At 44.1% G+C, this 27995-nt stretch overlaps 1 protein-coding gene across 1 annotated transcript; it reads left to right on the plus strand.

Moving 5' to 3' along the window:
• Positions 1-722: 722 nt before the first annotated feature.
• LOC137411729 (phospholipid phosphatase 1-like) lies at positions 723-27895 on the plus strand. Its single transcript, XM_078769591.1, has 5 exons — positions 723-1284; positions 6270-6562; positions 10924-10981; positions 24269-24445; positions 27027-27895. Exons 2-5 carry the CDS (start codon positions 6297-6299, stop codon positions 27126-27128), a joined length of 603 nt encoding a protein of 200 aa, XP_078625717.1. The 5' UTR covers positions 723-1284; positions 6270-6296; the 3' UTR covers positions 27129-27895.
• The last annotated feature ends 100 nt before the right edge of the window (positions 27896-27995 follow it).

A 27995-nucleotide genomic window follows, 5' to 3' on the forward strand; every position in this document is an offset into this window, starting at 1 on the left:
GTGTCATATCAACGTGATGTACCGGTCTTTCAAAGACCAATACCTCGGCATGAAGATTGGCTCCTCTGCAACAGGTGCACTGTAACTGTCTTGTGCTTGATGCAGTCAAATATTGTAACGTAATGATGGTGCTGCAACGTTTGGTCTCTCCGGTGGTAGCACACCAACAAATCGACGATGACCTGCGCTTGAATTATTCAGATGGAAGTCCTGGGCGGTGTCTTTGAGCACAAAGTTGTAGTTTTCTGCAAAGAAGTGGAGACCTCGGACCTCGGCCATCTGCAGGTTCTTCCTCGAGTCGGCTCGGAAGTCGTTCTGTTGTGTGCACAGTCATGCCCGTAGGATCCTCAAGTTGTCAAGCCGATAAATCGGTGAAGTGATCTTCGACATTCAGGACTGTGTCTGAGGTCAAACTTGTACCCAAACTTCAAGCATTTATGCACCAAATTCCCTCAGGTACAACCTGACCAGCAAGCCAAACGAGTTCTTCCTGCTTCCATAGCGAGTGTGAATGGCATTCCTGCTGGGGTATCGACCTGCCCATCAACAATCACTGCGGCTGTACTGCGCTTCATTCACCATCTATTTCTCCAGGAACACGTTAAATTGTCCTGAAGGCCATTGCGACTCTTCGGGCAGAGGACATACCGTACTCTCACATGTGACGCGCTGGAAGCGAGAAGTGCTTGTATAACTCCAGAAGGTCGGATACACGTTGGACCACTTTGCCAGGTGTCAGGTGCCCAGCATGGCACCCAGCCACTTCTTCATTTATTTGCTAAGTAATGTGCACAACGTTTACTTGTCAATGGAAAAGAAGAGCAGCTTGATTGTAACGTGTGTAATTGGTACGAGGCGTTGGACTTTGATGAAATAAAAATAAATGGCAATTTGAAACATTAACCTTTAAATTTCAAAGTAGTCGTGGCTCAGGATGTCTCTGATGTTAAGGATTCGTACGTTTGTGCATGTGAAAACGGTTGCACTTGACATATTGTCCGGGTGATGAGCAATGATTGGTAAACGTGTTGACGAGGAACACTGAAGCAATCTGTGTACAATGACTTTTAGCCATGAAACTTCAAGATGATTTATTGAAACTTTGTACCATTTTTGTCTTTGTGTTCAGTATTCCTGCCGGTGGTGGTGTTGAACCTGTCAAATATTGAACCCTTCCAACGAGGCTTCTTCTGCAACGATGATTCCATCAAGTTGTTTCACAAGGGTGACACCATCAGCAGCGGATTGCTGTTTGCCTTGGGCCTCTCCATACCCATTATAGCTGTGAGTTCTGCCTTTCCTCAACCCGCTGGCCCGGACTTGTTGAATAATTTCTCCGCTTGCTGTTTTCTGGTTTGCTACAGCAGTAAAGCAAATTGTTTTGATAACTTGTCATGTGCTTTAAATAAAAGAAAACAAATGTGCTTGCACATGCTTTCACTTTCATTTCCTTCCCTCAAGCATTCCTGCCATTTCCTCCTCCAACTACGTTTACCATCCCAATGTAGTCTGATTGTAATTCCTCCTCTTGTAATTTTGTGGTATCGGCAGCATCCATTTAATTACTAGCCCGTCCCCCATGCAGCGGGAGACGGGGCTTTGCAATCACGTCTGTCTATGTCTGTCTGGGCTGTAACTTTCTTTACCATTCGAGCTTTTGTCATTAAATTTTCAACAAAGCTTTATTATGGGAATATGGAGAAGTCAAATTAATAATTTGGGTCAAAGGTCAGCATCACATAAAATCATCAATTTTCATACAAGTGACCTGGAAAAAAAAACAGCTTTCAGCTTTTGATTGGTGAATCAATTCAGTGACCCAATATGCAAATTCTTAAGATTTCAGGTCAATATAATATTATATTATGTTATGCCATATAATAATATTATATTGACCTGAAATCTTAAGAATTTGCATATTGGGTCACTGAATTGATTCACCAATCAAAGGCTGAAAGCTTTGTTTTTTTAGATTTTTTTTAGATCAGAAGGTCAAAGGTCAAGGTTGCATAGAATCATCAATTTTAATCTGATTGACCTGAGCTTTGATTAAAATCGTCAATTTTTGTCCCCCGTCGCACCGCGGAGCGAAAGGGGGACTATGGTTTTCCCCTCTGTCCGTCCGTCCGTGCGTGCGTACGTGCATGCGTAAGCGAAGGACCGCCTTCAAATTTGGTGTGTGGGTGCAACCCACGTCAAAATCCAAGATGGCCGCCGCCATGTATGTCTGATGCCAGACTCCTCCTCACTCACCACATTCAAAACATCACTAAAGACCCACCTGTTCAACACTGCATTCAACATTCAACCCACAGCATTTAACCCCTGACTATCTCTTCTCCTTCTCCCTCCTTTTGCTTTAAATATTTCCCGATTGATTCTTGTCTTTTTGCAATTGTGGTTTTCATGTATTGTTATGCATTATGTTTTCCACTCTGTCAAAGCGCCTTTGGGCTACTTGAAAAGCGCTATACAAAATAAATGAATTATTATTATTATTATTATTATTACTAGGGCATGCCCGTACGTGGGTGCAATGCCCGTACGTGGGTACGTGGGTACGTGGGTGCGAGTACGGTGACAATCCCCCCCCCCCCCTCTATTTACATGAAATGGTTTGGTCCATGAAATGTTTTGGTCCATTCGCAACGCCAAAGCGAACGGCGAACGGCTTGCGAGTACGGTGACAATCCCCCCCTCTATTTACATCAAATGGTTTGGTCCATTCGCAACGACCACAGAACCCCCCCCTCTATTTACATGAAATGGTTTGGTCCATTCGCAACGCCAAAGCGAACGGCGAACGGCTAAATCGCCATAGCTCGGTAACTACTTGTCCGATTAATATGAAACCTTGAAAAGGCACATCCTCGGGTCCCCAGCAATATACCTGGCAAGTTTAAAGTATATCAGACCCGTGGTTGTCGAGAAACAGCTGTCACAGACATACAAACATACAAACATACAAACATACAAACATACACACAGAGATTACTGGAATTATAGATAGATTATTATGTATGTCTGAACCTTGTGAGCGGAATATCTTGAAAAATAAGCGAAGTACCAACTTCTAATCTGGTGTGTGGGTGTATCTAGGCATAAGGAAGAACCCTATTGAAAATTGGGTCGCCACGTCAAAATCCAAGATGGCCGCCGCCATGTATATCTGAACCTTGTGAGCGGAATATCCTGAAAAATAAGCGAAGTACCAACTTCTAATCTGGTGTGTGGGTGTATCTAGGCATAAGGAAGAAGGCTATTGAAAATTGGGTCACCACGTCAAAATCCAAGATGGCCGCCTCCATGTATGTCTGAACCTTGTGAGTGAAATATCATATCGGAGCATGTTTTCTGCGTCTTCCACTTTGTCAACTCACATCACTTCCCCGACGGGGGACCTAGGCGTAACGCTTGTAATCTTGATGAAACGTATCATGAAAAGTATCATGCTTTGTATGACGTGTTTTTTTGTTTTTTGTTTTTTTTAAGGTCAAAGGTCAAGGTTGCATAAAATCGTCATTTTACATCTTGTTGACTTGAAATTTTATCAGGGTTTGCATATTTGGTGATGAGCCCTATATGAAGCCTATTGCTCTTGAGGTCAAGATGTCATGGTCGCCTAAAATCGTCTTTTTTTTCGGATTTTTATCGCCGCCCCCGAAGGTAGACAGAGGTTATGTTTTCACCTTGTCTGTTTGTCTCTTTGTCTTTGTTTATTTGTGTGCAGGATATATGAAAAGGTTGTGGACTGATTCACACAAAATGTGGTGGATATGTTGGGTGTTTGATGAGGACAAATTGATTAGATTTTGATGAAGATGTGCATCCGGATCCGAATACTATAATTTTAAAAGTGATTCTTCACCTTTGAGTCATGGGGCCGAAAACGATGTGTCATATGACATCTCAAAAAATTGTGCACTATTTATGACAAAACTTGGTGGATGAGTTGGTTCGGTGACTGATTCAATTTTGGTTCATGGCCGAATTTATATCCGGCCTATCAGTGGGATACAAAACGTAGACTTTAGACTAATCAGCCTGGCAGAGGTATGCTCTCTGCCGAGTGCCGTTCTAGTTTTAGCTGTTTTCGTCATGCTTAGCATTAAGAAGAAGACAAGCGTTACGCCTCGGTCCCCCGTCGGTGAAGTGATGTGAGTTGACAAAGTGGAAGACGCAGAAAACATGCTATGATATGATATTTCGCTCACAAGGTTCAGACATACATGGAGGCGGCCATCTTGGATTTTGACGTGGCGACCCAATTTTCAATGGCGTTCTTCCTTATGCCGAGGTACACCCACACACCAGATTAGAAGTTGGTACTTCGCTTATTTTTCAAGATATTTCGCTCACAAGGTTCAGACATACAGTGGAACCTTGACTTATGAGTGCCCCAACTTACGAGTTTTTCGAGATACGAGCCGTCGCTCGGACGGTTTATTGCTTTGAGATGCGAGCCGAGATCTGAGTTACGAGCTTTCGCCACCCGGTCACGTGGTTATCTTGCCGTGCAAGTACAGTATCTCTGTCGTATAGCGCTGCATTTTTGTTTTCGCATGTTGGTTATTTTGAGTTTACGCCACCAGGTGGGTTCTGGTCACGTGGTTATCTTGCCGTGCAAGTACAGTATCTCTGTCGTATAGCGCTGCATTTTTGTTTTCGCATGTTGGTTATTTTGAGTTTACGCCACCAGGTGGGTTCTGGTCACGTGGTTATCTTGCCGTGCAAGTACAGTATCTCTGCCGTCAACTTGTTCAGAGTGCCGGCGATAGCTCGCCTTCTCTTTGTGGAAAACACGGTACTGAGAAGAAGAAGAGGATGATGTGCTTGGATATAAAACACGCAATCGTCGAAAAACATGAGCGAGGTGTGCGTGTTGTCGACTTGGTGAGGCGGATGTGAAGGCAGCTGAAGATTTTATTATAACTGAGAAGAAGAAGAGGATGATGTGCTTGGATATAAAACACGCAATCGTCGAAAAACATGAGCGAGGTGTGCGTGTTGTCGACTTGGTGAGGCGGATGTGAAGGCAGCTGAAGATTTTATTATAACTTTTGCCGAACTGATAGAAGCCGAACGATACATCCCCCAGCAAATCTTCAACTGTGACGAGACAGGGCTCTTCTGGAAAAAGATGCCGAGGAGGACGTATATAACGGCAGAGGAGAAGAGCATGCCAGGCCACAACTTGTTCAGAGTGCCGGCGATAGCTCGCCTTCTCTTTGTGGAAAACACGGTGAGATCCTTAACATCCAACAACTAATGGGACGCAAACGGGGCGCCCAGTTTAGCGGTACACACATTGATGAATCACCCTGCCTGTGATTCACCCATGACAGGTTATAGCTGGGTCGGGATTCAAACCCAGGCTGGACAGTTTAGACTTTAGAGTCAAGTGTGCGTACCTCCAGTCCAGGCCATCCTGCCAACTTGTATGCTGCATACAGGTGAAATATAAAGCGCGAGATATTTTTATATATACTGTATATTTAAAAAAAAATTGGTGTGGTTTTTGGCGGGCTGGAACGGATTAATAGCATTTCAATGCATTTTAATGGGGAAATTTGATTTGAGAAACGAGCAATTTGAGTTACGAGCTCGGTCACAGAACGAATTAAACTCGTAAGTCAAGGTTCCACTGTATATATATATGGTGGCGGCCATCTTGGATTTTGACGTGGCGACCCAATTTTCAATAGCGTTCTTCCTTATGCCGAGATACACCCACACACCAAATTAGAAGTTGGTACTTCGCTTATTTTTCAAGATATTCATCTCACAAGGTTCAGACATACATGGTGGCGGCCAACTTGGATTTTGACGTGGCGACCCAATTTTCAATAGCGTTCTTCCTTATGCCGAGATACACCCACACGCCAAATTAGAAGTTGGTGCTTCGCTTATTTTTCAAGATATTCATCTCACAAGGTTCAGACATACATGGCATCAGACATACATGGCGGCGGCCATCTTGGATTTGCGGTCCTTCGCTTATGCACGCAAACACGCACGGACGGACGGACGGATGGACGGACGGACACACGGACGGAGGGGAAAACCATAGTCCCCCTTTCGCTCCGCTGTGCGACGGGGGACAAAAAAGTCTGAATCCAAAGAGGACGCGGTCAGGCTTTGCCTTTTCAGACGCCTTTTAGTTTATTTTGTGATGGCAGTGATGATTTTGGTAATAATAAGTAATCTGTCTTTATTTATGTTGGTCTAATGCTGGAGTATTAATGCTGATCGGTCCTTCATTTGAGCAGATAATATGTGGGGAAGCTGCAGCGGTGATGTTTCATCAAGAACATCCCAACAGTCCACCTATGAGACCATCTCATCATCTATATTTGGCGCTGTATCTGCACCTTGGGGCCTTCCTATTTGGTGCAGCTGTGAGTCAGTCCCTTACTGAAGCGGCGAAGTTTGCCATTGGCCGCTTGAGACCTCACTTTCTGGACATCTGCAAGCCATCAAATCTAACCGAGGAGCTGTGTGCCACTGGTTACATAACTGACGCTGCGTGCACGGGAGATCGATCAAGTGTGATTGACGCAAGGTAAGGAACGATTGAACATCCTTAAAGTGCAGTTTTATATGATAGGCTATTACCTTGAAAAGGCAAGATGACATTTGTTATCGCCACGTTTTGATACAATTATGAAAAGGTTGTGCTTTGCACTGCAAGGGTTCTCTTGTGATTACACACATCTCTAAAAGCTTGCTTACGCATAGCATGCGGATTTAGACACCGCTGGTGTCTCGATTAAAATTACTTTTATACGAGGGTCTCGGTTCAGTTTATAAACTACTAAAGGGTATTGGGAGGATGGAAGTACTCAAAAGAAAGGAGTAGGAGGATAAAACGAGTAAAGATGACCCGGAGAGGAACGCAATGGGAAGGATGTGGAGAAGAGATCGGGGACGTGCATGAGGTAGTGATTGGCATCGCTTTTGAAAGACTAAAGTGGAGAGGATGAGACGAGAGACACAAGGAGGCTATCCCACAATTGGAAGCATAAAGAGACTATTGAATGCAAGTGGACAACCACATTGGACTGTGGGGGTTTCTCGAGGGACATGTCTGGCTTGGGGAGGTGCGAGGCCAATGTTTCACTTTCTCCAACTCTCTTCGTATTTTTCACGGCATACTGCCAAGATAGAGAGCCCACTAACTTACTGCCAATCGGAGAATATCAGACCTTGGGGAATACACCTGCCTGGAGATTCCTTGTTTTCACCACCTCAAGAAGAACGAGGTGAAAAACAGGATCACCAAGTCTGACTGGGAAGCCAAACTCCGTGGAATTCCGTGTGAAAGTCTTGTATCGTGATGAGTTGAGTGCGGTTCAGGAATGCCATAGTTCTACGGCGAATAACCATACTGAGGATTTGGTGATACTGTATGATCCTCAATGAGGCTAAGGAGTACAATTTACATCATTTTATCAATGTAATTGTCATTTATTTATTTAAACACGTTTAAGGTGAGGGCCAAAAGTTCTGCCACGTCATTTGTAACTATTTAAAATGAAAGATCTATATATTTGCAAGATTAGATGTGTACTCTTTCGTGTTACAAATGCCAAGTTTCGCACATGACCCCTTTTATTTAGTGCAGCATTTCCCAACCTGAAAAATTTCCCCCTGGGGGGAAATTTTAGGATTCCAGGGGGGAAACTTATTCCAAGGGAAATACAATATTACCATTCGTGTAATATTGTGCTTTAGTGAATAAATCTCAAATCTTTAATTCTATTGTTCTTCGACTTTTTACTTAACAAACATTTATAACATCGTCGGTAAATAAAAATTTATATACAATAATTTTTTAAAATAAAATTTATATATGTGTGTGTGTGTGTGTGTGTGTGTGTGTGTGTGTGTGTGTGTGTGTGTGTGTGTGTGTGTGTGTAGGTTTGTATGTATGTGTAGGAGTGTGTGGGTGTGTGTGTGTTGCTGTATTTTTATGTTATTTATTGTTATTTATGTTATTAAGCGAATAAATTTTGTGTTTTGGCTACTTTTTTCCTTGTTCATATATATATATATATATATATATATATATATATATATATATATATATATATATATATATATATATACTGTATATATATATGGGGGGGGGGGGAGGGGTGGGGGGAAATCCGGACGGTTGAACTGGTTGAAGGGGAAACGACAGAAAAAAGGTTTGGAACCACTGATTTAGTGGATGAAAATAATGGCAAAAAATAATGGCAGAAATGGGCATTGAATTTGGGAATTCAAATGATAACATCAAGCACATGGTTGTGGCAGAAATCTTCAGTAAAGACGATGTCAATGAACTGTAAATAGTTCTGGGAGTGGAGAATTTGCCCTCACACACCAAACTTGCCCATTTGGCTACTACGTGACTGCACTTGTTCAATGAAATGCAAAACTAATTTGAGGGAAGGCTTTTGTATCTGCTCATGAGGTGCGTAGTGTTCAGGATGGTTCGGCAGTAAGGCTTCTGTGATGGAATCAAAAGGTTGGTTGATCACTTTAGCAATTGTATTGAAAAGGACCGAGGTTGTCGAATAATGTGTTTCGAGTTTGTCAGTGGTATTATTATGGCCATCAGGTGCGGCAACGGAACTTTTAGAATGACCTTTGCAAAACATGGTCTGATTCCATTTGGTGACTATGTGCAATCCTGGTGTTGGCTTTACAGTTAATGTGACGGGCTTAAGATCTTAGGATCTTGGGTTCGAGTCCCTGTCGTGCTGCTGAAATAACACGAGGTGCAGCAGACTCAATTACCGGCTCATCTATAGTCACGTGAAAAAGTAAGTACCCCCCATGTAAAGTTTTGACTTTTTCAACATATTTCAACATACAGCTATTTGATCCTCATTTCAACAATATTGATAGATAAAGGTGATATAATATAACAAATATCATGGAACATTTACATTTTGTAGTCCATTGTATAATTTAAATAAACATAAATGCAAATTTCGCATGTGGAAAAAGTAAATACACCCTTGGCTCTAATAGGTGGTATTGCCCCCTTTGGCAGAAACAACCTCAAGTAGGCGTTTCTTATAACTGTCTACCAGTCTCTGACATCGACTGGGAGAAATTTTTGCCCACTCCTCCATGCAGAATTCTTTCAGCTGTGCGATGTTTGAGGGGTTTCTTGCATGCACAGCTCGTTTCAAATCTCCCCACAACATCTCGATGGGATTTAGATCCGAGCTTTGACTTGGCCATTCCAGAACCCTCCATTTCTTTCTTTTCAGCCATTCCTTGGTGGATTTACTGGTATGTTTAGGGTCATTGTCATGTTGCAAGGCCCACCTTCGGTTGAGCTTCAACTTTCCGACAGATGGCCTCACATTATCCTCAAGCACCCTCTGGTACAATGAAGAATTCATAGTGGATTATATGATGGTGAGCTGCCCAGGCCCTGATGCAGCAAAGCTGCCCCAAACCATAATATTTCCACCACCATGCTTTACAGTTGGTATCAGGTTCTTGTGGTCAAATGCTGTCTTTGGTTTTCGCCAAACATGTCTTCTGGTACTGTGGCCAAATAGCTCTACCTTTGACTCATCTGTCCAGAGCACATTGTTCCAGAAGTGCTGGTCTTTGCCTAGGTGTTCATTGGCAAACCTTAGTCTTGCCCTGATGTTCTTTCTGGACAGCAAAGGTTTTCTCCTGGCACACCTCCCTTGTAGATCAAATTTGTGCAGCCTCTTTCTAATGGTAGACTCATGCACTTTGACATCAACAGTGGCAAGAGCTACCTGTAGGTCCCGTGATGACATTCTGGGGTTCTTAGAGACTTCTTTCAGCATCTTGCGGTCTGCTCTCGGGCTGAACTTGCTGGGGCGGCCTGGCCTGAACAAGTTGGCAGTTGTTTGGAATCTTCTCCACTTGTAGATGATCTTCTGGACAGTCGAATGATTGATTTCAAATTGTTTGGAGATCTTTTTAAATCCCTTCCCAGACTCGTAGGCATCTATAACCTTCTTTCTGAAGGCCTCGGAGAGCTCTTTTGATCTTGGCATGGTGACGCCGCACACTTCAACAACAAAGAGCAAACCAAACTAAATGTCTGAGGTTTAAATAAGACAGGTTCCTCCAAGATCCTCTCTAACGATGTTCTAATCATTTGCACCTGAGCTGGTGCACCTGATTCTAATTTTAGGTGTTTGAAGTAGTGATAAATGTCGGTGTACTTACTTTTTCCACATGCGAAATTTGCATTTATGTTTATTTAAATTATACAATGGACTACAAAATGTAAATGTTTCATGATAGTTGTTATATTATATCACCTTTATCTATCAATATTGTTAAAATGAAGATCAAATAGCTGTATGTTGAAATATGTTGAAAAAGTCAAAACTTTACATGGGGTGTACTTACTTTTTCACGTGACTATGTCTTGCATAGATATTCCCAAAACTTGCCTGTCATCTTTTTCCGAGGTCGGCAAAAATGAGTACCAGCTTACTGGTTGGTAATGGGGGGGGGGGGGGGGGGGGGGGGGGGGGGGGGGGGGGGGGGGGGGGGGGGGGCACTGCATCAGCGGCACATAATAGGGGTAGAGGCACTCGTCTCGATGCAGACTAGCTAACCCCTCCAGCCCTTTTTGTTCTGTAAAGAGAAAACTTTTTACATTTGTGTGGTTTCAATCCAAGGGGTTGGTTGTTCTGCTTTTGTTTTTTTTGTGTATCCCCCACCTCGAGTGGCCTTTTGTCTTTGTGGCGGGGAATATCCCATGTAAAAAAATCAAAAAAAAACATCCATGCTTCCAGAAATGATACAACCAGAAGCCAGAGGCTGCATGCAATGCAAAAACTTGACTATCTGCAAAAATAATGTTTGTCAACAACTATTTTGCGCTTGACAGTTATTGTTCAACTGGAAACGTGTGCGTGTGCGCAGGAAATCTTTCTATTCTGGTCATTCGTCATTCTCTTCGTATACCATGATCTTCCTGGCGGTGAGTGTCAGTACAGTGTGTTTCACACTATATATTATGAAATATAATATTGTATAAAACATTGCAAATGTAATGTTTTGATTAGATCAGCAGTTGTAGTACATTGTGTGAAATGTAACTGCAACCCCATGACCCAGGGACAAAATGTCCGTTGCATGGATAAACTTAAACACACCGACGATATAAACTGTCATGGTGGTGTTTCATGGGTGTGTGCACCGTCCCTCGGATGGACGTTCGGCGTGCGTCCTGTCTGCCGGTGTAGTTGGTGGACGTTAAAGATCCCATGATGTCCTTCGCGAAGGGTTGGCGAGCTATCGCCGCGACACTAAACAACTTCCAAATGCCTTCTCTAACCTACAAGGGGCACCCCCTACAGCCATGTACTACATATACACACATTTGCCCCCCCCCCCCCCCCAAAAAAAACTTGTGAAGAGCTATTGCACCACTTCGAAGCACAGGTACCCAGCAAGGGTAGGTTCAGGTTGTTTCGACCGCCCATTGATTTTCTTTCAACATTGTGCATGCATTTTACACAAGGTGTAACTGCGAATATAGGATGGTGTGTGTGTGTGTTATGTGTGTTGTGTGTGCACGCTATTCCTACTCGACTTCCATCCCTGACATATGATTTTAAATTTTTTTTTATATGCTGAGAAAGTTTATGCATTCACACAGAGTGATATTGAGGCTGGTCAAAGCATTCTGGATAAAACCAATATGGCGGCCAACATAGTCGCACATGCTTTGGAACAAAAAAGTATCGAGTCCCTTGAAGGAGAACACCAAACCAACTGAAATTCACAAGACATTGTAGAATGTACAATTTGGTGATGAATGTAGTTGTGTTCAAATTGTTTAGTGACTTGGAAAATGGCAATTGATTACAAGGTAATCTTGACCACCCTCACGGGTAATCACCTGCTCTCACTCAAACATGGAATGTGTTTAAAAGTTAACTTTGAAGAATCACCAAATTAAATTTCCTGAAATTGCAGCAAAGGATGTCGCGGTTGAGCATAAGGCAACATGCCAATTGCAACAAAGCTCCTGGAATTCTACCAGAGGGCGATTTCTTGGAATTTTTTTTATGTGCCTTGTGATGACATGTTGGCCCATCATTTCTCACCTCACACTTAACTTGAGCCAGAATGGAGTGGAAACATTTTTGATCCGTACCAGCAAAAAAAAAAATCATCAGTTTGGCAAACATCCAGAAGCTTCTGACAAAAGTGTTTTTGTGATCTTAACGGTTTGATTCATGTTGAATTTCTTGAAAGAAAAGCGCTTCTTGACCCTGTGCAGGTGGGATGTGGCCCCGGATAACCGAGTGTTGATTGGCCGGTTTCAAAGCAGGGTGTACAAAATGAAAGCCCGTGTTTTTCCAACGGCTCCCTATTGTTCTTATTAGCACGACTGGGAAAAGGAGACATCTCCACGTTGGGAATTGAACAAGGATTATTTTAATAAGTATGAATCAATAAATTAATACTCAAAACGTTGTAATCCACAAGGGCACAATTCGCATATCGAGCCCTGCCAAAACGAACACCAAACACTTCACTGATGAAATCTTTGTGACAACAGAGGATGAGTCGGGAATTTGCAAATTGTCATATAAACTTGAGCTAGGATGGAAAATTTTTGGAGAAGGTGGGAAGGGGAAGGTTATTTTTTTGCAGAGGGTGGTTCCCTTTCATGGACGAATGAAAAGCTGGAAATAGCTATTTTAACTGCTATCTATATACAGTACGTATATTAATAGGCTAACGTATATTAATAGGCTAACTTATATTAAAAGGCTAGCGTTCTGTGTGTCTGTAGCCTGGTGTTGGCTTAGCGGTTAGGGTACCGGCTTGGGATCCTGGGTTTGAATCCCGGTCGATCGCTGAATTAACACCACGGGGGTTGACTCAGCCTGTCATTCTACCGAGGTCGGCAAATTGAGTACCAGTTCACTGGTAATTCCCTGTGTGTCGCAAGAGGCGACTAACAGGGTTGGCGGCAGGAAGAGCATCCGGCCATAAAACATTACTTCAAAAAAGGGGACCACGGTGCCAGAAAAAGGCCAACCCCTGCTCTGCGTGGAAAAATGGCCTCTAAAGGCGGTTCTGTGTCTCTGTCCCACCCTGAAACACGAAAATGCTCCTTGCAGAGAAAAAAATTTAAGTATTTCAGTTGCTTCAAATTAATCCAAACCTATGGGCAAATTATAATTTTTTTTCAATCGGAGAAAACAAAATTGAACCCACGTGGTGTACAGGAAACATACTGCTGTCTTGATCGCTCCCAAATTTTTTTTGCTGTTAAATATATAATCTTATATTTTTGAGCTTTCATCCAGCGCAAGAACAAAAGGCTTTGTTTTTATGTTGTGGTATTTTTTTACCAAGGACTTCTGATATATATATATATATATATATATATATATATACCTGTATACATATACAGTCACATGAAAAAGTAAGTACACCCCATGTAAAGTTTTGACTTTTTCAACATACAGCTATTTGATCTTCATTTCAACAATATTGATAGATAAAGGTGATATAACATAACAAATATCATGAAACATTTACATTTTGTAGTCCATTGTATAATTTAAATAAACATATATGCAAATTTTGCATGTGGAAAAAGTAAGTACACCACTACATTTATCACTACTTGAAATACCTAAAATTAGAATCAGGTGCACCAGCTCAGGTGCAAATGATTAGAACATCGTTAGAGAGGATCTTGGAGGAACCTGTCTTATTTAAACCTCAGACATTTAGTTTGGTTTGCTCTTTGTTGTTGAAGTGTGCGGCGTCACCATGCCGAGATCAAAAGAGCTCTTTTTACTTACAAAAGTACTTACTTTTTCACGTGACTGTATATATATATATTGTGGTTGTAAGGCTCAACTTATTTATTTATTTTTTATGTTAATTGAAAGTAGTCTTGAGGTGTACACCATGTTTTTTCTGAAAGAGAAAGACAAAGGTGGTTATGGAATGGGAGAAGAGAACGCATCTCATCTCCCATGTGACCAGAATAATGACTCTTATGCGGAAGAGGAGTGATTCATCACTCGTCATTGATCTCCAACCCTTCTTGTACTCCAGTTGCACTATATCATTCGCCGCAGTCGTTTTGGACTTGATTGCGGCAAATGTGAATCAGAGTGCATTAATCTGCGGGGTCGAAATTATCTTATGGGGATGATGTATCTGTCGGCCGATGGTGAGGAATGGCTGTGTTCGTGACAGATAATTATTTCAATTTTTATTTTGTGACTTTTTTTGCATTTTAATAATCTGTTTGTGAACTTCAAATGTGCATGTTCCATCAGTCGGTCCTGTTTTATTTTGTTTTTCTGAAAAAAAAATTTTTTTTTTTTGATTTCTTGCATTTGAGCACCAACACCTCGTTTATATTTTTAAACACGATTCAGTTTGTTTTGGTGCACGGTGAATGTGCTCTTGATGGACAGTGAATCTGTTTCTCATTCTTCTCACTGGTATTGCCCCTGCCAAGTTTGCATCATAACGTCATGCAATCGAACAGTGCCCTGACAAACACAGTGACGTCTCCAGACAAGTTTAAGCAAACATGGCATTTCAAAATGTGAAGCATTTATCTTGTCATATCTGCGTTGCTCATTTTCTTGGAACTCACACATGCACCGAATAAAAGGTGCAAGGATGACATGCAATTATTCAACATGTAATAGTAGTTCTGTGACTGCTTTAGAAAGGTTACTTCATTCCAATGAAATGCATTCACTTCATAAGAGTAACTTGAGGGACGGCCATCGTGAGTTGTCGTAATACTTTAGATAATAAATAGTTCTGCGAAGTACTGTATCTGATTGCATCACATGTTATTCCTTCGCAAGGCCTTTGCCAGTAAATGGGGCCATCCAATATCCCTTATTGTGCCATCATATGTTCCTGATGACCTGCCTAGACCTATCAGTATTTATTCATTCCATTTGTCTTTTCCTCTCAATAACTCGTATGACAGTTCCTTGATGAATGGAGAAACTCTCATGGGAGACTTTGTCTAACTTGAACAATGCGAGGGCAACAGGTCATTGAAACGGATATACTTAATAACAGGAAAATGTGAAACATCCTGAGTCTTTCAAACCATGTTTTTCATAAACGAAAGGAAGCAGTGTATGCCAAGGGTACCAATCCAGTTTCCATTAATCCATTACAACTGTCTTGTACACCTGCGGATTACACATTGTGTGCACGTCGTTGAGATGTGCATAATACGAACAGAAACGTCCAAATTGTCCAAAATAACAGCTTTTTGGTTATGGAATAATGCCAACCGGTCCAGTGGCCTGTAGGGTTTATGGAGGCCTCATTGTAGATTAGTCACATCACCAATCCAAGAAACTTGTGGAATAAAGGCGCAGTTATTAATGCTTCTCGGTCTTCCCATGAGCGTTTCTGCATTCCTAAACCTAGGGTATTGGCCTTGATCTGAGCATCCCAGGCAGAAAAAAGTGAACTGCAGATAAAGAGGGACAAGTGAGTGAGGAGACAGAATGGGCAAGTGTGGGGATGAAGGATGACACTTGAGCAGACCAGTGTGACATACACAGCCCAGAGAGTGGGAGTGCTGCCACAGCAGCTACCGGAACCCTTATCTATCCCAAGTGCTGCCATGTTTTAATTGTGTATGTATGTGTGTATATATATATATATATATATATATATATACATATACACATAAACACATATACATATATATATATATTGTTATGAATTTGGTAGAGCAATATCTAGAGCTAGGTAGATCTGAATAGGTAGGTATTCGGCTGTCGTGACAGGGACTCTACATGTAATAAGTTCTTGATGTTTAGGCGTTTGTCGGGGTAAGATGTATGATTGTGGATCTACCTGGAGGTCCGAGTGTTAAATAGTGAGGGATTAAAGGTAACGCCCCTGTGAGTCTCACCTGGTAGTCAAACCTTTGTCCATTATGGCACTGCAAACCACATAAACATTAGTTAGGTCCTTAGCGCAACATTAAATAATTCCCTTTCCCTGACATTGACTTCGTAATAAATAGACAGGAAACCAGGCCAAAAACACCGCCACGGTTGGCCGCCGCCATTCGCACCTCAAAGGCCTACCAACCTCGCGTGTTACGTGTTAAAAAACGACCGCGGGGGGGTCGCGGACGGGAGATGTCAGGAGTCGCATGCCGCAGAGGGCGTGACCTGGGCGAGTTGGGAGGCTGTGATTGGCTGAGGAGTGCGCCAATGTGACGTCATCGGCCACCAATATATGCGACGGGCAGACGCAGAGCAGACGCAGGCAGACACCAGAGAGTTCGTAGGAGTTGGTTGGAGCACACAGTCGACGCAGAGACACAGTTGGTGGAAAAGCTCCCCGAAGGCAGTTGGTGGAAAAGCTCCCCGAAGGCAGTTGGTGGAGAGTTCGTTCACACACCGAGCACACCAAGCCCACAGAGCACGCGGCAGTTCGCAGCAGTTCGTTGCAAGTCGAGCCCTCCGTTGAACCATTGGTGCACGGGCCTTGTGGAGATCGTCCTCGTGTGAAGCTGCTGGCCACGCGTCGGACGCGTGGTGCTTGGAGCGGGGCCTCGTAGAGCTTGGAGCGAAGGACCTGGTGGTGTGCGATCGGGCCAAAAGGAGCGGTGTTGGACGGCCGCCACCAAGACGACGAAAGACAGATAAGCCGCATCCGCGTACATTTGAACGACGTGACGTGTTATTTTTGTATTCATAATCTCCCTCGTATCGTGTTTGCTGTCAGTCGTGTGGGGACGTCCCGATTTAGAGTTATTAGATTTACCGGCGCGGCTTTTTCACTGTATTACTATTCGATAATAAATCCTTATATTATTTTCTATATATATATCTGAACGCAGTTTTCCTGGGTGTTTGATTTTAATAGATAAGGTTGCGGAGCCTTCGCTGTGTCCCGCCATTCCGCGCGTTGTGTTGAACTTGAATCCGCCATTGAGTTTCGCCTCGGGAGTTAAAGTCTCGCAAATCGGCCATCCGTAACTGTGGTGTTAATCACAGTTGCGTAACAAGTGGTGTCAGGAGTGTAGGATTTGAACCCGTCGGACAAATTTTTTGTCCGCGGCGAGACATCGACACGGTCGGACAAATTTTTTTGTCCGCGGGGAGACATCGACACGGTCGGGCGTACATTGCGCCCGACGTTCGAACGCAAAATTTTTATAGTTGAGGCGGAGAAATTTGATAATCAATTGGGCAAACGGAGCGCGATATCGCGTCTTCGTCAAATTTAAATTGTTTCAGGAATTATTAAAATAAATACGCGCGCGGGGAACGACCTTCCGAAAAGCGGATGTCGGAGGTCGACGAAATGGAAGTACGCAGCGAGGCCTCCGTCAGCGTTGGGAGTGAGCCGGAAATAGGGGAATTAGATGTCGAGGTGAGCCTTGGAACCTCCCCCGTCCCGAGCACCAACTTATCCCCCTCCCCCACCGGGGAGTCGGGAGCAGTAGGAACGGCCCCGACAACCGACCAGATGTTGGGTCAATTGCTTCAAAAAATGGAGGGAATGAGTAATGGGATGGGAGAAATGAAAAATAAAATGGAGTCCCAGGGGAAGGAATGTAGGGAAGGAATGAAGGGAATGAGTGATCGATTGAAGGAACAAATTGATGGGCTGGAAAATAAAATGGAGTCCCAGGGGAATGAATGGAGGGAAGGACTGAAGGACATGAGTGACCAAATTAAAGGATTAAAAAGGGAAATGGCAATTGTGGTAAGTGTACAGGTGAGCGGAGAATGTCCACAGTTCGATGAGGAATGTGTACAGGTAGATGGGGAATGCCTGCAGGTAAACGTGGAGTGTCCACAGGTGAGCGGGGAAGGAAATTTGGAATGTGAGAGTTGTAATGGGGAATGTTTCCCACATTCTGGCCTGGTTGTTTATCGGGACCGTGTGGATGTCACAACACCCCAACCGGGGGATGAATTTGGAATTGTGCAGCACCAGGGCGGTGGTGCGGAGCAAGAGGGGGTAGAGTTTTTGGGGGTCCATGCGATAGAGCCGGACCGGGTATTTATTGGGGATATTGATCAAAGCCTGGCGGGGCCAGGAATGATTTGTAATGATGATGATGATGAGGATGATTTGATCCAGCGGCTGGAGACCTGTGACAGTCCCATGGAGGTAGAGCTGGTTCCGGCCCAAAGGAGCCTGGGTGATGAGGTGAGTTGGTCCGAGGAGGTGGTTGGAATGACCGAGGGGACGCTCACTGTACACTGCTATTTGGAAACAGAGGCTCCAAAATTGGACAACCAGTTGGGGGAGTGTGTTGGCTCCGGGCTGGATTTGGATCTTGGAGGATCGGGAGATGGAGCTTCTGGAGATTTGGTCCCTGTAGGGAATTTGGATCAACTGCAGGGAGGGGCAGAACAACCGGTGGTAGAGGTTGTTCCCTGCAGCTGCGGTTTGGCAGTGGGAATGAAAATTTGTAAAAGAAAATTTAAAATAAAATTACAATGGGAAATTGATTTGGAGCAGCCATGGTGGGGATTGGTCCCCGGGCTGCGGGATCTGGACATGGAGAGGTCATGGGTGATGGCCTCGGGCAAAAGTTGCCCCTTTCAAACTTTGGGTATGCCAGCCAGCTGGGGGGCTGTGATGGCGAGATTTGGACGTGGGGTCCAGCCTTGGGTGTCGAGGTACGACCTGGGTCCCACGGGGGGTCTGGTGGAGTGTGGCGTCCCTTGTCCATCGGGGCGCCGTCCGAGCTGGTGGCTCGGGCCGGCAGGGTCACCGGACCCTGGTGGGGGTTAAGACCTCCAGGGAGGTCCGAGGTGGTTTCTCAAGCCTGGGATGGCAAATATTGAGGACCACTAGGGGGAGGTGTTGTGGGTCGCGCTTTGGTGGTGGCACCGCAGATGGCCAGCTTGGGCCTGATGTAGTGATCACCCGGGCATGCGACCTGACACCCTCTCCCTGAGACTCTGGGACAACCAGCAAGTGGTGACCTGGCATGGTGGTTGGTCTATGGACGCGGGTCAAACCGAATGGACAGGGATGGAGATAGCCTGCCGGACAACCATTGGGGCATCTGTGGAACGTGATGGTGTGAGTGACCTTCCACAGATGCTCCGTTATGATTTATGGACTCTCGGGTTGGGAAGAGAGCCATGGGGATGTGAATCGGGAGATGTGTAACGAGCCGAGCATATGGGCCATGCTCGGCTGGCATGTGTATGGCAAAGCATCCTTCTTTGGTGAGGTTAGTGAAATGTGATAAATGTTTAGCATGGGTAATCTGTGGGTTAGATGGAAATTTAAGGGTGGATTTTGAAATGCCATGGTGGACACTGTACAGTGACGCCATTATTGATCCAGGTGTGTAGACCAAAGTGTTGGAGGCTGTGATAAAATTAATAGGGTAGCAAGACACAGCTTTCAACTGGTTGCGGGGGCAACTGTGCTGATATTTGGGACGCGGGATGATGGGGATGTAGTTGTGTAGCCTGAGGGTCAACGTGGTGCTGTGCGTGTCCGAGGTGTGTGGACCATGTCTTCTGGGTGGGTCTCCTGGTGGAGCATGGCTGTTGACTGGACCTTGGTGTGGTCAAGTGTGGGTGAGCACTGGGGGGGCTGCAGTTCTGTAGTCGGACTGGGGGATGATGGGGAGGTGCAGGGGACGTGGCTGTAGGGATGCCACGCACTGCGACCGTGCCCCCCAGGGCCGAGGTTGTGTGTGCGGTAGTGTGTGTTTTGGCAGCAAGTGCTCACCACATTGGCCAGCTGGGGCTGCTGCAGCTGTGTTCCTCGCAGGGGGGCCGAAGGATGGATGGTGGGTCGCACCCTTATGGACACTCATGGGCCATGTTGGCGTTTTGACTGCTCACCTTGTCCCGGTGACCCTTGCACGGTAGAGGTGCAGAGCTGTCGTGGCCACAGGTAGTTGTGTAGTGATGATCACCGTTGGATGCGGATCCACATACCTGCCAGTGTAGTGGGGACAAAAGAGAAATTTGGAAGTATTTGGTAGGCCCAATGTGAAATTTTGGGAATTGTATGGGTGGATGACACTCTTGGACCTGACCAACCTGCAACTACCTGCACTTGAGGTGAGTGTTTTGAGGAGTACTGTCCCAGGCTTCAGGACTTGCTTTGGAAATAGGGGACATGTAATTTGGAGTTGGGAGGTGAGAGCGAGTGATGACATGGCCGGTGAGGGGATGGAATGGGAGCCACAGTGTCTTGTGGGTGGCGTATGTTTTGTGTTGTGGTTAGGTGTTTTGATGTGGTCGTGAGAGTGGAACCTGGAGAGTGAGTGATGATTATTGGAGATAATGAGGGGCGATAATTGTGCTTTTTGGAAATGTGCTAATGGAAATGTGTAAGGATTCAATGATTCGAACTGTGAATGGGATTTCACATTGGCAGGCCATGGCAAGCCTTGTAACACCTTTTACACCATCTATGAATTGTACTGAATTGTGCTGAGTTGTGTGGAGAATTGAATGGCAGCGGGGGAGGAAGTGTGTTTTGGGGTCTTGTGGGTGGGGAAGGTGTGTGTGTCCGCAGGTACAGAGCAAGCTCTGAGGAGCGATGCCTGCGGGCCCCCCTCTGCGGCAATTACCCCTGGCAGCCGGTGGTAACTGGAAATTGGAGCTCGTCGGTGGAGGGTCTGGATGGGCGCCGCGGGGGGGAGGAAGTCCCCCGGTGACCCGTGTTGCTGCGCGAAAGCAGGAGGCAAAGGAGCCTGGTGTGTGTGGAGACCCTCACCGGCGAGGTAACGGCGGAAAGGGGCTGTTGGGCTGTCACGGGGCCAAGAGGTAAAGGGGGGGGGGCAATGAACTTGTAAGTCGGTTGACTTGTTTTTGGGACTGCGGGCACCACAGCCTGATGCGCCCCCACCATCTTTTTGTGCGGTACCTCCCCGCTGCCTAGTTGAGGAATGCACACCCACGTGAATGACATCAATGCCATGGTCCTGCAGGGGGTGTATTGAAATAAGTGCTTTGTTGATTTTTGAAATGCCTTGATGACCTATGGAATGAGAATGAGTGGTTAAGGGGTCTGTGTTGCATGAATGTGGGCGAAATCCACCGAGCCGTGTCACTCACCTGTAACATCTGGACAGGGCCCGTGGAAATTTAGGGGGATGCATTGGGGATGGCCCCGCAGGTAAGGTTGTGTCTTGTGGCATCCACCGGGGGACGCGGTCTGTAGACCGGGGTATGTACAAAGGTTAGAGTTTTGAGTTTGGAAAGATGGTTAAGTTTTGTGGTTAAGTTAGTGTTGTGTGTTGTTGTTTCCTCCCTCCACAGGAACAACGAAGAAAATGTACATACTTGCATGATGGTTAAGGGGTTCAGCATGTTAAGGAAGTGTAGGTAGGTAGTCCGACTCACTTCCCACAGCCCTTCCTGATTTATTTCATAGGTTAATTAAGTGTGTGACAGTAAGTGTTAAGGCTGGAATGGTAGCGCCTGCGGTGAACCTTGCAGGAGCTACGGTTCCAGGGGGGGGGGGCTGTGTTATGAATTTGGTAGAGCAATATCTAGAGCTAGGTAGATCTGAATAGGTAGGTATTCGGCTGTCGTGACAGGGACTCTACATGTAATAAGTTCTTGATGTTTAGGCGTTTGTCGGGGTAAGATGTATGATTGTGGATCTACCTGGAGGTCCGAGTGTTAAATAGTGAGGGATTAAAGGTAACGCCCCTGTGAGTCTCACCTGGTAGTCAAACCTTTGTCCATTATGGCACTGCAAACCACATAAACATTAGTTAGGTCCTTAGCGCAACATTAAATAATTCCCTTTCCCTGACATTGACTTCGTAATAAATAGACAGGAAACCAGGCCAAAAACACCGCCACGGTTGGCCGCCGCCGTTCGCACCTCAAAGGCCTACCAACCTCGCGTGTTACGTGTTAAAAAACGACCGCGGGGGGGTCGCGGACGGGAGATGTCAGGAGTCGCATGCCGCAGAGGGCGTGACCTGGGCGAGTTGGGAGGCTGTGATTGGCTGAGGAGTGCGCCAATGTGACGTCATCGGCCACCAATATATGCGACGGGCAGACGCAGAGCAGACGCAGGCAGACACCAGAGAGTTCGTAGGAGTTGGTTGGAGCACACAGTCGACGCAGAGACACAGTTGGTGGAAAAGCTCCCCGAAGGCAGTTGGTGGAAAAGCTCCCCGAAGGCAGTTGGTGGAGAGTTCGTTCACACACCGAGCACACCAAGCCCACAGAGCACGCGGCAGTTCGCAGCAGTTCGTTGCAAGTCGAGCCCTCCGTTGAACCATTGGTGCACGGGCCTTGTGGAGATCGTCCTCGTGTGAAGCTGCTGGCCACGCGTCGGACGCGTGGTGCTTGGAGCGGGGCCTCGTAGAGCTTGGAGCGAAGGACCTGGTGGTGTGCGATCGGGCCAAAAGGAGCGGTGTTGGACGGCCGCCACCAAGACGACGAAAGACAGATAAGCCGCATCCGCGTACATTTGAACGACGTGACGTGTTATTTTTGTATTCATAATCTCCCTCGTGTTTGCTGTCAGTCGTGTGGGGACGTCCCGATTTAGAGTTATTAGATTTACCGGCGCGGCTTTTTCACTGTATTACTATTCGATAATAAATCCTTATATTATTTTCTATATATATATCTGAACGCAGTTTTCCTGGGTGTTTGATTTTAATAGATAAGGTTGCGGAGCCTTCGCTGTGTCCCGCCATTCCGCGCGTTTGTGTTGAACTTGAATCCGCCATTGAGTTTCGCCTCGGGAGGTAAAGTCTCGCAAATCGGCCATCCGTAACTGTGGTGTTAATCACAGTTGCGTAACAATATATATACATACATAAACACATATACATACATATATATATATATATATATATATATATACACACACACATATACATATATATATATATCTACAAACATACATACATACATATATATAATATATATACTGTATGTATGTATGTATATACACACACACAACCAATAGCAAGATATGTCAAGTTCATGTTCTTTTGCATCAACATTAATATGATCTTTGTGTCAGACGTTATTGGATTCATGACTCGGTCTCCATTAACAATCTTTACCCACTTATTTCAGTCTTTCCCCAGTCTTGATAATTGTTTAAGGGGATTCTTAAGCATTATTTTACATTTGTACAATAAGGTAGAGCACCATCGTTCTGATGCTCTCTGTCTGCCTTTTGTGCTATCGGCTTTCAGAATCTATGCAACATTAAGAAGGTTCACCATCCTGATGATCCATATGAGGATGTCGGTGTGGTAATCAACTGTCCGAGTGGATGGTAACCTGTCTGCTTCAGTTGCTTGCATCAGCTTTGTTAAAGATACTGATCAGTGTAGTGTGTACATATCAAAATCGAGTTAAACTTAATTTTATTTTTCTTTGGTCGTTCCATACACTGCAGTAATGATTTGCAAGGAAGGAAAAAGAATGCCTGCACTGTGGTCACAACCTGCGCCAAAATCCGGTAATGGGTCGATTGGGAAACGCGCATTTAATGCGCTATTTAAAAAAAAAAAAAAAAAATAAAGCAACACCTCCAATCAATGTCACCCTCCCCACGGTTATATCAGAACGAGCTGATTCGTCATAGTCATGGATTGCTTAACCCCAACATGGGACCGTTCAAAAATTTACATAACGCTATTATTTTTTGGGAGGCACGTACTGTCTGTGCTGACAGGCTTGAATAAACCTTATTAATAATTTTTATTAGACATTGATTAGATTTTTTTGTGGTCTCTCTTCATAACACTGGACCCAAACAAGGCCAATGGAAATCTGATGCAACAAACCCGGGCAGTGTATAATCAGCAGAGGCCTACAGGCCCGATGTCTTAGGACCACCAGAAAACCAAGATAATGGCCATATTTTGTCTGAGTTCCATTGTAGGTGGGTGGGGTCCGGGAGCTGTCCGATCAATGGATGCTCATTTCAAAAATCGATCCCCCAACAACAGCAACGACAACCGGGCATAGCTCTTATAGAGTCACAGGTAAAAATGCCTGTCCCTCCCTCCTTTTTTTATTTTACCTTTAGCTTCTTTTTATCATTATCAGTAAAGGTTTTGGTCATTCTATAACCCTGAGGTGGGAATGTTTTGCCGATGTTTTGAATCCAACCATTTTGCCATTGCCGATGATTGTGTTAAAGCCAAAGGTTTGTTATTGTAACATTTTACAACTCATGACCATTGCAGATCTTTATAACGTAAACATTTGTGCTCTTCCTTCCACGCACCTTTCCCAAACTCTGGCAGCTTTATCTGCAGGTACGCATGCCATGGCGTGCCACACGCTTGCTTCGCCCATTGCTGCAGTTTGCTGCCATCCTCGGCGCCTTCTACGTGGGGCTCTCTCGCGTCTCTGATCACAAGCACCACTGGAGCGACGTTCTCACTGGTTTTTTTCAAGGGACCGTTGTGGCGATCCTAGTGGTGAGGAGGCCGATTGCAGCTTTATTCGCTCATTATGACGACTACTCATTGTAACGTTGCTCTTGAGCTTCGTCTGGCTCGGCTGTCAAAAAAGCCAAAGTACTTTCCTTTTCCCTTGCTTAACGTGTCAACTACAATAACCAATTCAACGTGCACAGATTTTAGACCATGCTTGAGGTAAATGGAAATTAAACTACTGTATTTTTGGCAGACAATTTGATGTGGAGTGCAAGTCGAATTGGCTAATTTTCAGAAGGTGAACATTTGCTATTATCACTGTAGCCAAATTCCAACTTCTTGCCCTAAACAGCAGGGGTATAAAGTCTGCCTGATGCAATGCATCAGCTGTCACGCCCCCAGCCGATGATGCAACCCAGCAATCCTGTGCTGCACATAATAGAGAGACATGATTTTCCTGTTTCTTTCCTTCATTCATAGAATGAAGCCTCTAAAATTCATAGAATGAAAAAATGGCCTCTAAAGGTGTTTTTATTTATTTATTCATAGACTAGTCGATTTGGATTATTACCTTCACCACCAAAGGTGGATAGGTGAAGGTTGTTTTCACCTGTCTGTCTGTCTGTTTGTGAACAAAATATCTCAAAGTTGTGGACGGATTCGGACAAAATTTGGCAGCGTGACAACGACGAAATGATTAGATTTTGGTGAAGATCCGGATTCGGATCCAGTTACTGGAATTTTAAAATAAATAAATATTGTGATTAAATTAAATATAAAATTAAATTAAATAAAAAATAAATAAATAAAAAAAAAAAAAAAAAAAAAAAAAAAAGTGATTCTTCACCATTGGGCGATAGGGCCAAAAACAATACATAGCAGGATATCTCAAAGTTGTGGATAGATTTGGACGAAACTTGTTGGGCAGGTTGTGTATGTGATAAGAATCTATTAAATTTTGGGGAAATCTGGATCCGGGTAGGAGAATTTTTAAAGTGATTTTTCACTATTGAGTGATATGGCCAAAAATGATATGGCAGGATATCTCAAAAGGTTGTGGACGAAACTTGGTCGAAAGGTTGTCTGTGTGACAAGAACGAATCGATTTTGGTGAAGATCTGAATGTGGATTCAGATACAATAATTATTTAATTATTAAATGATTCTTCACCATTGAGAGATCGGGTGAAAAGCGACAAATAACATGATGGTTAAAAAACTTATGAACGAGTTATGACTAAACTTGGTGGATGAGTTGGTTCGGCAACGAGAACAAGCCGATTAGATTTTGGTTCAGGTCCGAATCCAGATCCGGCCTGTCAGTGGGATACAAAACGCAAACTGTTCAACAGGTGGAGGTATGCGCTCTACTCAGTGCGGTTCTCGTTCCACATGCATCAGTGAGCGGATTAACGTTTAATTAACAATTGCCATTATTCATTGGATAATTTCACATGCATGAGTGAATTGATTAATGTTTAATTGTTCATCCACTCATCAAACGTTCTGGGCAATGATTTCTGTCGTGTTTTTTTTCAATTATACAATTTGTCAGAAAATATCACACTTTGCAATATTATTTTAATTTATGCAATTAAATCATACTAAAATATGCAATTTGGTGTCTGTCTGGCTGACTGATTTTTTTAATTTTTTTTTGACCGCAATACATTTGATCGTTACTTATCCAGTCGCATCCAAACTTCACAGGGAGACGAAGGGTCACACAACGAAGGTTGTGGTGATTTAACTCCTCCTCACCCTCCTACTCCAAGGGGGTTTTCCCTACCAAGGGGTTTTTCCCTACCAAGGGGTTGCGTGTTAAGGTGTATATCTGTGTTGATAGTTTTAACGTGGCGTTTTTCTAAGGCCACTTCTAATACAAAAGTAACGAAAACATCACTCCGCAGAGAGCACACCTCCCCACCAGGTTGAACAGTTTACGTTTTGTATCCCACTGATAGGTCAGATCTGGATGGGACCTTGACCAAAATCGAATCGACTTGTTCTTGTCACTTACCCAACTCATCCACTGGGTTTTGTCTTGATCGGACCGCAACATTTTGAAATATCACGTTGTTTCTCGTTTTTTGCCTCATCTCTCAATGTGACTAACCAACCCCAACAACAACTTTCCAGATTGTTCTAAAGCTGTTCTGTAACAGCCTTTTTTTTTTTCTTATCAAATTTGCATTTTCTGTACAAAATATGTGCAATATGATGTGATCACAAGATCCATAATCTTATTCATGATGAAGCCTGCCTGACCAGGTCCATGAATTGGTGTTTTAATGTTATCTAAAAGCAGGCATTTGAAGAACAATAGACAGTATGAAGGTGTGTTGGTTGGTGGGTTTCTTTAAGGAAGCATGTTGGGTGGAGTGTGGTAAGAGATCAGAGATATTGTCTGTCTTTTTTTGTCTTTTTGTAAGGCGATAGGGCCAAAATGAAGCCACCATTGGGCGATCTTTACTTGAAGCCTTTGTCTTTTGTAAGAGATCGGAAGTTTGTCTTTTTTTTTGACACTTCTTCCAGAGTTCAGTTGCATCCGTCTGTCAACAACCCCAATCCCAACCCCAAAGCTTACTTGCACAAAGTTCTAATTATTTATTTTTGTTTTGCAGGTATTCTATGTTGCTGACTTTTTTGGGATGACCCGGAGGACAGAAGAACCATCTCATGATGGAAGAAAAATGGACACAATTAGTGCTGTCAACAGTGTCTGACAACGAGGTTGTGTGCCAACTTTTACCTTGGAACATATCCAGGCTTGGGGCCGTGCACTCAAGTCGACCGAGCAAAAAGTGAACATTCACCTGCCAGTTATACTTCCATTTGTACCCGATTGCATGTATTTAAGAAAAAAACAAATGTACCTTCATTTCTGAACTGTGAATGCAGTCGAAGAACTAATTACTCTATTCTGACCCAACAGAATGTGAAATAATTCGTTCATATCCTGTGGTTTCTTTCTGCTGTATTGATGTGTTCATTCAGCCACCGCCCCTCTCCCCCATCCCATCCCAGACTGATAGCAGTTGCTTATACTTTCAGTAAGTATAAGTGGCAGCCGGAGGCCTCCATCGGCTATTTTGATCATTTGATCTGCCATGGCAGATTGGCTGAAGCTCTTCCATCCCGGAGTACATTTTAATCCACTCGGGCAAAGATGGCTCTAAAGCTGTTTTATCAAATTCTTTGCCACGCTAAGTGCAATTTTATATTTTAACTTGCTTTTCATCTTGGCATTTGTATAGGAAGCACCAGGTAAGAAGTGCAATGTTCTTGGTGCAAACCTTGATGAAAGGAAGGAGAGCAGTGAATTTGGCACTGGCGAAAGTGGGACCACATGTAAGCAACTGCACTGCTGGTTTATCAAGGATTTTATCCCCAAATAAACTCTATAATGAAATGTTCTTGCTAAATGCATGTGGTTATAACTTTATGGATGTTTTATCATTGTATCATGTGAAATAAAAAATTAAATTTTTAAGCTTCGTCTGTGAAGGAGAAACGATGGATGATACAATACCATCAGCACTTTTCATTTGGAGTGAAAACGCTCCCGTCAGCACAAGCTGAATAATTTCCAC

Source organism: Myxine glutinosa, unplaced genomic scaffold (genome assembly GCF_964187855.1).
Source record: "Myxine glutinosa unplaced genomic scaffold, kmMyxGlut1.1 SCAFFOLD_3264, whole genome shotgun sequence".
Taxonomy (NCBI): domain Eukaryota; kingdom Metazoa; phylum Chordata; class Myxini; order Myxiniformes; family Myxinidae; genus Myxine; species Myxine glutinosa.